Source organism: Adiantum capillus-veneris, chromosome 17 (genome assembly GCF_014529385.1).
Source record: "Adiantum capillus-veneris isolate H3 chromosome 17, ASM1452938v2, whole genome shotgun sequence".
Taxonomy (NCBI): Eukaryota; Viridiplantae; Streptophyta; class Polypodiopsida; order Polypodiales; family Pteridaceae; genus Adiantum; species Adiantum capillus-veneris.
Genome location: NC_140947.1, coordinates 8,346,853 through 8,357,527, shown reverse-complemented (window position 1 = coordinate 8,357,527; position 10,675 = coordinate 8,346,853). Strand labels below are relative to the sequence as shown.

General features: G+C 47.9%; 1 protein-coding gene across 1 annotated transcript in view; it reads right to left on the bottom strand.

Annotated features, from left to right (window-relative positions):
* Positions 1 to 8,457: 8,457 nt before the first annotated feature.
* Positions 8,458 to 10,675, bottom strand: part of LOC147436767 (uncharacterized) — a 116,220-nt gene continuing 114,002 nt past the window's right edge. Inside the window, exons 14-16 of the mRNA XM_086486192.1 lie at positions 9,499 to 9,844; positions 9,212 to 9,373; positions 8,458 to 9,122 (exon numbers count right to left, since the gene is read on the bottom strand). Of these exons, the coding sequence (XP_086342318.1) occupies positions 8,679 to 9,122; positions 9,212 to 9,373; positions 9,499 to 9,844 (952 nt within the window). The 3' untranslated portion in view covers positions 8,458 to 8,678. The remainder of the gene's footprint in view (positions 9,123 to 9,211; positions 9,374 to 9,498; positions 9,845 to 10,675) is intronic.

Below are 10,675 nucleotides of genomic sequence, written 5' to 3'. Positions count from 1 at the left end.
ACTGGTTGAAAGGCTTATTGTGTTAGCTCTCTAGGATACCTCTCTAGCTTAGCTCTCTCCACCTACATAGCTAATTATGTCACTATTCACTGACCCAATTAGTGATGTCACATGCACATCATTGGGGCTATATAAGCCACCACCTATGTACATTTTCAAAGTTCATAGCAGCCAGTAGCACTTCTAGATTCATTTTAGTATCTCTTTTTTTTGTACTTAGATACCAAATTCACAAATTTGTAACGGGTTGGTCTCATAGGTGATTTTGGCCTTTTGAAGATGTTAATATATCATTTCATATCTCTCTCTCTCTCTCTCTCTCTCTCTCTCTCTCTCTCTCTCTCTCTCTCTCAGGTGGTCTCATAGGTCATTTTGGCCTTTTGTAGACGTTAATATATCATAACGATAAAGCCGACCCCCTAGAGGATGCCATTCGAAAATGCAAAGAGGAAATGACGGAGACCATCACCAAGTTGAACCGCAATCTCTGGGGCACAATAAACATTCTCGAAGAACGTGTGCTGATCCAAGAGAGCAAGATAAGCACGCTGGAAGACCGAGTGACAACCCAAGAGGAAGAGATCGCGTCACTCAAGAAAGAACTCGCCGAAGCCCGATCAAGAAACACACTGGAAGAGGGCGAATTGCAACCCTCAGTAATTGAAGAAATCAACATGATCAAGGAACAAGTACGGGCCATCAAAGAGGGAGAAGAACAGCACAAAGAAATGACGACTTCTTGGGTGGATGTTCTTACCAAAACCCAATAGAAGGCGGACGAAGCCGAGAAATGGATCAAGGTGGCCAAGAAAGGGAAAGACAAGGAGATAACGCCCACATCCACACCCAACAACATCATTAACCAGACACTAGAGGAGGAGAAGAGGAGAAGAGTGCGCGCTTTACATGTGAGAATTTGCGGTCTTAAAGACAAAGGCAATGTGGACGAAGAGGTAAAAGAACTAACAGTCCTGATGGGGATTCATGAGCCGACACACACAAGGGCATGGAGAGTGGGCAACATAAAGAAAAATGGAGGCAATGGAGAAACCTCAAAAGAAAGAGCACTCATCCTCCGTTTTCCCTCTATGGAAGCAAAGAAGTCTTTCTTGAAGAAAAGACCAACTCTTAAGGAGACTGGCATCTTTCTCGGGGACGATCTCACCCTCTCGCAGATCGCTCATATGCAGGAAGTAATGCCGGAGATTAGAGCGGCAAGGGGGAAAGGCAAGATCGCTTTCTACCGAGACGGAAGGGTAGTAATACTGGAGCGACGCTCCACATGACGGTGCGAGACTTATGGGACCACACTCAAAGTAGCTGCCTGGAATTGCAATGGATCTATGCGTCTTGATGTGGGTGCTTTTGAGGATAGCTTTACTGGAAGAGACATCATTTTCTACTCTGAGACACACCAGGCCCCGGGGCAATCCATGCCTCACATCAGTGGATATAGGTGGGAGACAGCCTACAGACAGGAGACACGCTCAGAGCACAGAGGGCGGGGCTCGGGAGGAGTGGCAGTGTTATTTAGAGAGGATCTGCAGCCACTGATACATATAGCCCGCAGGAACGAGCAGGCCACGTACATGTGGGTGAGACTGAAAGCAGAGATAGGCAGATACCTCTATCTAGCTATTTGTTACTTTCCCCCGAGTACATCAATTTATGCACCACCTAGGGGACAATCCCCTTTCTCTATTTTAGATGACGACATATGGGAGTTCTCTAGAGACGGTGACATTATCATCCTCGGGGACTTCAATGCTAGGACTGCCCATCACCAGGCAGTGTTTTATGATACTTCAGAGGAGATGCTAAGAGAGATAGATGTGGCAGATACGGGCCTTTCCAGACTATCACACGATAAGGAATATACTGAGTATGGGCGACACCTGATAGACATGGGCACTGCACATGGATTGGCCATCTTGAACGGCCTACAGAGATTTCCTGCTGCGGGAAGTTTTACATGCTTCCCACACAGACATGGAGCCAGCACGGTGGACTATGTCATGGCACAACCGAATCTCATTTCTAGTATCCAAGATCTCACAGTTGGGCCCAGACCGGTTGGGGTGGCAGTGGATCATGCTCTAGTGTCAATGACCATCTCTTTCCAATTCAGTGTAGCACACAGGCCACGAGTAGCACCCCCTACTCGCTACACATTCACAAGGGAGATGGACTCTGTATACATGGACGGAATCTACAGACGCCTATGCATTGAGGACCCGGGGCGACCTCTGGAGGAGTTAACTACTATACTGACACAGACATTACATGAGGCAGCAGCAGAAGCATACCCACACACCCAGCCTGAGCAGAGCCGCCAATCTGGGAGCATGCCTCAGAACAGCTGGTACGATGAGGAGTGCCGCCAGACTAGAGACAAACTTCAGAGGGAGGTGTTGTTGGGGGACGTCACTCACAGACAGTCACAGATGGACTTTCGATGCCTGGTGCGGCGGAAGAAGAGGGCTTTTTTGGCCCGACTCGAGCAGGATCTATATCAGCTATTCATGAGTCAAGACTCGCGTGAGGTGTGGCGGCTCTTTAATGAGCAGTCCGTCCCCCCCCCCCCGCTATTTCCTCCACAAAGACCTGGGGTCAGTACGCATCATCTTTGTACACAGTACCTGAACAGCTGCCCCTCCCCAACCCCCCCGACCCATGCCCACATACATGTGTCTTTTTCACCATTGAGATGGTGAAGACTGGGAGAGCATATGATCATGAGGGCCTAGTAGCTGAGCATTTCATGCATGCCAAAGACCTACTAGCAGAGCTTCTAGCAGTTATGTTTAACCGTGCCATGTGTGAGGGCCTACCGGACACCTGGAGCCTATCTACGATAGTACCTATCTTCAAATCAGGAGACCCCAGGGAGCACTATTATGATCGGGCACACACTGGCACGTTTGTATGCATCCATTCTTGAGCAACAGCTGAGTAGATGGGCAGAGAGGGAAGGAGTGCGTGCAACTGGGCAGGCACGATTCAGGAGAGGCTTCTCTACTCTTGACCATATCCTAACACTCAGGGCCATCATCGAGGAAGGCAGATCTCATGGGAGACGGATCTATTGTAGCTTTGTGGACTTCCGCAAAGCTTTCGACACGGTACCCAGCGCTAGACTGATGCGCAGATTACAGGAAATGGGAGTACCCACAGAGCTCATTTGGGGGATCATGGCATTATACAGATCAGTAGTAGGGCATGTACGCACCCCGGAGGGACTCTCAATACCGGTTCACTCCACTATTGGGGTGAAGCAGGGTTGCCCACTCTCTCCTACTCTTTTCGGTATGTATGTGGATGAGGTTTCTGACTACATTGACAAGGATAGGGATAAAGGTGCACAGTTGGCAGGGACATGGATTCCACTTTTGTTATATGCGGACGATATTGTGTTGATCTCCGAATCCCCAAAGGGAATGCAACGCCAATTGGATGCTCTGCATACGTTTGCCCACGAAAGTGGTTTGTCTGTCAACCTTGGTAAAACCAAGGTTATGGTGTTTAATACCACCCCACAATGGATCAGGAGATTAGCACCTACATTCACATACGGGCAGGAGACTGTGGAGTACACAAACGCTTACACTTACCTTGGAGTGGTTTTCACTGGACCCACATTCTCACTCAGAAGAGCAGCAGAGACCAGACTGACTAGAGCCCACGCAGCATTGGGTAGATTGGAGAGGATGTGTTCGCAGGTTCAGTTTCAAGAACCCCGGACGAAGCTCTGGCTCTTTGACACCTTGGTGGCCTAAGCATTGCTCTATGGGGCTGAGATATGGGGACCTTCATTGGATCACCACGGGAGGACGGGTCGCACAGACGGATGGGGGAACATGGAGAAGCCTCTCGTCTCTATGATCTCGCGGCTCATTAGAGCCAAGGCATCAGTACCACGGGCCATTATTCGTGCAGAGCTGGCGGCCCCCCCACTAGTGGTAGAGGCGCTCACCAGATCAGTCTCCTTCATAAACCGCACATGGGAACTTCCCAGAGACAGATATGCTCGCATAGCACTTGAGTCCTCCCAACAGTTAGCCATACAAGGAGATACAACATGCTGGTATGGGGAGATGACATCATGGTTTCAGGTGCATGGGTTCAGCATAGACAGGCTGCCACCATTCCAGTATGCATTGGATGCACCATCTCTCATTCTTACACAGTCAGAGATCACCAAGCTCATTCGCCAAGACCTGACCTAGCTAGACACCAGGAGAACATGGATACAACCAACACAAGAACTGGGCACGAAGATGGCTTTCTACAGAGACCACCTTCTCCAGCTTACGGAAGATGGTTTTGTGATGAGACCCAGATACATGGATACCCACCTGTCTCATGGGATACGGTGTGCTATTGGCCAGTTACGCACATCATCTCACCAGCTGCGGATTGAAATCGGGAGATATAGCGGAGTACCAGCAGAGGCCAGGACATGCCCCTTGTGTGACATGGAACCTGAGACAGAGTTGCGTTATACATGCCGCTGCCCCGTCTACTACGAGATACGAGGCCGCTTCCATTGCTTGTTCAGAGAGGGTTTTGGACCACTCTCAAGAGTAATGGGATACGAAGATCAAAGATGCCTGGGCCTGTTCTTGCTTGAGCTGCGCAAACACAGAGAGAGCCTGATGAATGGCGAGGCTAACCAGTCTCAAAGACGGATTACAGACTTCGTCAGAGCAGACACGGGACAGCCGCAAGAGCCACTCCCACAGCAAAGCTCCCCCCCCCCCCGTCTCACACCAGAGGCACATTGATTGACCAAGCGATTGAACTGGGGAAATCCAGGCGCCCACGACTGCGCAGGACTACACAGCATCGACAGAGGCTACGTCAAAAGATTCAGAGCACGTTGGCCAGGCATGCACAACGCCTGGTCAGACTACTAACCATGGAGGAAATTGATGAGATCCGCCAACGACCGATGCTAGATCTTTTGTGACTCAGCTATCCCAACTAGCCGCCCATTCTTGCTCAATTTTTCGGCTTAGCTCACATTGACCTATCTAGAATCCCATAATATATATCTTTGTTTTGTACTGTTGATTTGGTTATTTTGTTACTCTAACTTTGCATCAGATCCACCACCTTGTAACTTTCTGGTCTCATAGGTCACTATGGCCTTTTGAAGACGTTAATATAACATTTCATTTCATTTCTCTCTCTCTCTCTCTCTCTCTCTCTCTCTCTCTCTCTCTCTCTCTCTCTCTCTCTCTCTACCGACACTCTCATCGACCGAGCACTGGAGCTACGGAGATCCAGATGGCCACGACTGAGGAGAGGGGCTACACAGCATCGACGGAGACTACAGCAGAGGATTCGAGCCATACTCTCTCGACATCCAGAGTGCATATGAGGATGGATTCTAGAAGTAGTAGTATTTTTGTTCTAGTCTTTTTGTACCCAGACATGGTATCAGATTCACAATTTTGTAACAATTTGGTCTCATAGGTCATTTTGGCCTTTTGAAGACGTTAATATGACATTTCATTTCATTTTTTCTCTCTCTCTCTCTCTCTCTCTCTCTTCTCTCTCTCTCTCTCTCTCTCTCTCTCTCTCTCTCTCTCTCTCTCTCTCTGTGTGTGTGTGTGTGTGTGTGTGGGTGTGTGGATAGTTCCTACGACGTTAAAATTCTCTTCTTCTTCTTCTCTCTCTCTCTCAACCCCAGCACCACCATCTGACTCTCCTTTCTACTTTGTCAACCTTCCTTCAGAGGACATTGCGCGCTCTATTCTCTCCAGATGTTTCTTGGTCAAAGGCATATATGAAGTTTGGGGAGTAGGAAGCTCTTATGATGAATCGCGCAAAGCAATTGAAAGCTATCCAGATGATAGAAAAGCTCCTTATCTGACTGCAGATAGCACCTTTAAAGTGGTGGTCGTCTGCTTTGGAAGGGGTTTGAGCCTTCAAGAGCAGACACAACGCATCAATAGTTTGCATTAAATTCCTTTTCAGGTCTCTCTCTCTCTCTCTCTCTCTCTCTCTCTCTCTCTCTCTCTCTCTCTCTCTCTCTCTCTCTAATACCACCCCACAGTGGATCAAGAGGTCAGCGCCCGCCTTCACATATGGCCAGGAGAAGGTGGAGTATACAGATGCTTACACTACCTTGGAGTGGTTTTTAGTGGGCCAGCATTTTCATTGAGGAGGGCAGCAGAGACTAGATTGACCAGGAGCCCATGCAGCATTGGGTAAATTGGAAAGGATGTGTTCACAGGTTCAGTTTCAGGAGCCTCTGATGAAGCTCTGGCTCTTTCACACTCTGGTGGCTTTTGTATTGCTCTATGGAGCTGAGATTTGGGGACCTTCACTAGACCATCACAGGAGGACAGGCTGCAGTGATGGATGGGGGGACATGGAGAAGCCTCTGGTCTCTATGATCTCGCGGCTCATTAGGGCCAAGGCTTCAGTACCACGTGCTATTATACGAGCAGAGCTAGCTGCCCCCCCACTGGTGGTTGAGGCGCTCACCAGATCCGTCTCCTTCATACACCGCATGTGGGAACTTCCCAGAGACAAATATGCACACCTTGCACTTGAGTCCTCTCGACAATTAGCCATGCAGGGGGATACAACATGCTGGTATGGGGAGATGACGTCATGGTTTCAGGCACATGGGTTCAACATAGACAGATTGCCTCCTTTCCAATACTCACTGGATGCGCCCTCTCTGACTCTTACACAGTCCGAGATCACCAGGCTCATTCGCCAGGACTTGACTCAGCTAGACAACAAGAGGACATGGATACAGCCAGTACAAGAGCTAGGCACGAAGGTGGCTTTCTACATAGAGCATCTCCTCCAGCTTACGGAGGATGGTTTTGTGACGAGGCCCAAATACATGGACACTCACCTGTCTCATGGGATACAATGTGCTATTGGCCAGGTACGCACATCTTCACACCAGCTGCGGATCGAGACTGGGAGATACAACGGAGTACCAGCAGAGACCAGGACATGCCCCCTGTGTGACATCGAGCCTGAGACAGAGTTGCACTACACATGCCACTGCCCCGTCTACTACGAGATACGAGGCCGCTTCCATTGCATGTTCAGAGAGGGCTTTGGACCATTCTCTAGAGTCATGCGGTACGAGGATCAGAGATGCCTGGGTTTGTTTTTGCTCGAGCTGCGCAGACACAAATAGAGCTTGATGAGAGGAAAGACTAGCCAATCTCAGAGACAGATCACAGACTTCTTTAGAGCTGCCATTGAACACCCGGAGGAGTTACCACCACAGCAAAGCTCGTTGCTTTACACCAGAGGCATACTGATCGACCGAGCGATTGAGCTGGGGAGATCCAGACGCCCATGACTGCGAAGGACTACACAACATCGACAGAGGTTGCATCAGAGGATCCGGGTCACTTTGGCTCGACATGCACGACGCCCAGTCAAACTACTGACCATGGAGGAGATTGATGAGATCCGCCAGCGACCGATGCTGGATCTCCTGTGATCTAGCTATCCCAACTAGTTGTTTTAGCTGCTTAGTCCACACCCAGCAGTCTAGGATTCATAGGCTTTTATTTTGTCATTTTGTCATCTTGTTACTCTGACTTTGTATCAGATCCACCACATTGTAACTTTCTGGTCTCATAGGTCACTTTGGCCTTCTGAAGACGTTAATATAACATTTCATTTCATTTCATCTGTGTGTGTGTGTGTGTGTGTGTGTGTGTGTGTGGAAGTGAAACAAACAAGCAAGAAAGATGGCGGCGCACTTCATGGTCACAAGCAAGAGGATGACAGCCATTGAAAGAGAGTTGAAGGAATGCAAAAAGTTCACATGGAAGAGTGGAAGAAAGAGAAGAGCTCACTTCTTGAATGGAAAAAGAGGGAGGAAAAGGCGAGGAAACTAGAGCGCAAAGAGTTCCGGGCTGAAATTCAAGCTCTAAAAGGTAACATCTCAACCCTTCGAAAGGAACTTGCCGAAACTGAAGAGAGGACGCCTTGAAGATGGAGAAATTCAGCCATCAATGATGTATCAGCTGAATATTATACAAGCACAAGTCAAAGACAAAAAGGAGGAAGGAGAAAAGAAGACCTCATGGGTGGAGGTTCTCTCCAAAACGCAAAAGAAGGTGGAAGAGGCTCAAAAGTGGATTGAAGTTGTCAAGGGGAAGGGCAAGGACATTCCGGCTACACCCGACATCATCAACAAGATGATGAGCGCGCGGCGGTGTGTGCAAGTGATAGAGCACGCCAAGGTGGAAAGGTACGTAGTGTACGGTACGGTTTAGGTACGTACGGAACATACTTCCGTACTGAACCAACCTTTAGGTACGTGATAGGTACGTACCATTTGTAAAAAAAGACAATTACACTAAATTTAAGTTCACAGACCTTTCAAAATTCAGCCTCATTAACAATGCAATGCTTAAAATGAACATATTGATCAAAAAACTTAATGACTCAAGATTCAATACTCAATGAGAAAACCAATGACCATAAATCATAAGACCAAATAACAACTACAAAGTTCAAACATCATGTCCATGGCATTAGCCAGAAGTGGGCATATACCATACAAACTGAATCAAGATCCAAAACAAAGTACTGTGAAATACTACAATGCCATAATAACAATAAAAGTCTGCTGCAGCCTGTCCTCCAAAGCATGAAGTCACCAGTGTGCACTAAGACGTGCGGCCTCAAAAGTCTGTGTCAGATGCAGAAGATGAATCGTCGGTAGAGAGCAAGCCCCCATCATCAAGGACATTGCCCTCCTCATCAAACTCAGGGTCAGGCTCAGCATATGTCAACTCTGGTACAAGCACCTCTGCACCACAAGCCTCCTCAGGCATATCAGCAATCTCTGCATGGATGAGCCGGACAGCTTCATTCGCTCGCCTGCGAATGGAGCGAATAGGAAGCTTCCCCCTGCGAATACTCTCTCGTCTCACAGTGTCTGGATCTCCTCCCACCGTGCGTAGAGGAAGGCTAAGAGCTCTTGCACGTGATCTAGTCACACGACGATCCACGCTCTCGAGCTCTCTATGCAGCTCTCTGAGAATCTGCTCCTGCTCGTCTCTAATCTGTCGGTCCACCTCCTGTGGTCTAGGATCATCTACCATTTTCAGCTCTGTCGCATCAACCTGTTGAAGAGTAAAATAAAGTTAAACTGACTTATTAATGGCATATGCTTGCAGGTTGAGTTTACAGTGGCCAACATCAAGGTAATTACCTGTTTGGGTTGCCCCAAAGAATGGTAACTCCGCACGAGCCTCATGTTGGCTCTGCAATACACCAACTTCTCCAACTGAGAAGTGCTAAGGCGATTTCGAATCTTCGTGTGTATGAGAGAGTAAGCACTCCAATTGCGCTCACATGCTCCAGCCGAGCAATCCTGCTCAGTGATCAAGCAAGAGCGCAATCATCAGCAAGAGAGTGACAAGTGTCAAGTGATATAAAGATGAAGTTAGAAGTTTAAAATGATATATACAATGTAATCATGGATGGCAGTTTCCTAACCTGGGAAAGGATACGAAGAGCAATGCATGAGAGGTTGGAAAGACCAACTCTCCCATACGAGTGCCACCACGTCAAAGGATACTTTGTGGCTTCCTTCCTCAAAGAAACTGCTCTCGTGAAAGAAGCGCCAATGCCATTCATGTAGTTGGTGAATTCCTTGTCTATCCCAAGCTGATCATCCTCTGAAAACATGAGCCCAACATACTCTGATTGTTTTGTGCTAAGCAAGGTATCACTCCATAGCTCTGGCGACCTGTAGAGAGGATGAAGCATGGCAGTCATCGCATGTATGGGACGGCTCATGAAAGTCCAGCGGCTCTCAACACATCCCAATAAATCTGATCGGCTGAAATATCAAAACAACTTGTCAATACAAGTTAACTGTTATAACTTAGACTTGATGGTTAAAATAGACAAGTTACAACCATTAGAACATGAGGAACCCTTACCGATCAATAGTCAACAGATCGCATTTGGAAATGTGGTCTTTCATCTGCATAAACAGATGATAGACTAGTCCCAAGGTCGATCCCTCCATATCCGTCAATCGAAGGAGGACGTAGACTGGCTTGAGTGCCACTGAAAGAGCGTGCACTTCCTGCCAAAAGCTCTCATCAAGGATCCATCTCTGCAAGTATTTTGTAGATTCATCCTGCGATCTTGACATGCCTCGCCATTTTGGATCCACCACTGTCTGTAGTAGTGGATCTCTAAGTTTGTAGAGCCTCTGTAAAACCAAGTAAATGTAGGCAAACCTGGTTTTTGAAGGTCGAACCATATCCAAAGTGCTATGGCTGCGGAAGATAGCAAGAGCCTGATGTTTCTTGCGAAAGAATGTGGTGACCTTGACTACATCTGCAACTATGGGCTGCACCCATGAAAGTTTGCCAATATCCTCCATGAGCAAATCCAAACAATGTGCAGCACATGGAGTCCACACTATGCCAGGAAAATGTTGCTCCACCATAAATCCCATTGCCTTGCAATTAGCTGCATTATCTGTCACCACCTGCACAACATTCTCCTTGCCAACCTCCTCTATGACTGTTTTGATGTGACCAAAAATAAACTCAGCCGTGATCTTTTCCCCTAGTTTTCCTGCATCCATAGCACGCAAGAAATAGGTGCCCAAAGCAGAAGACACAAGAATATTGATTATGTGTCGTCTGCGTATGTC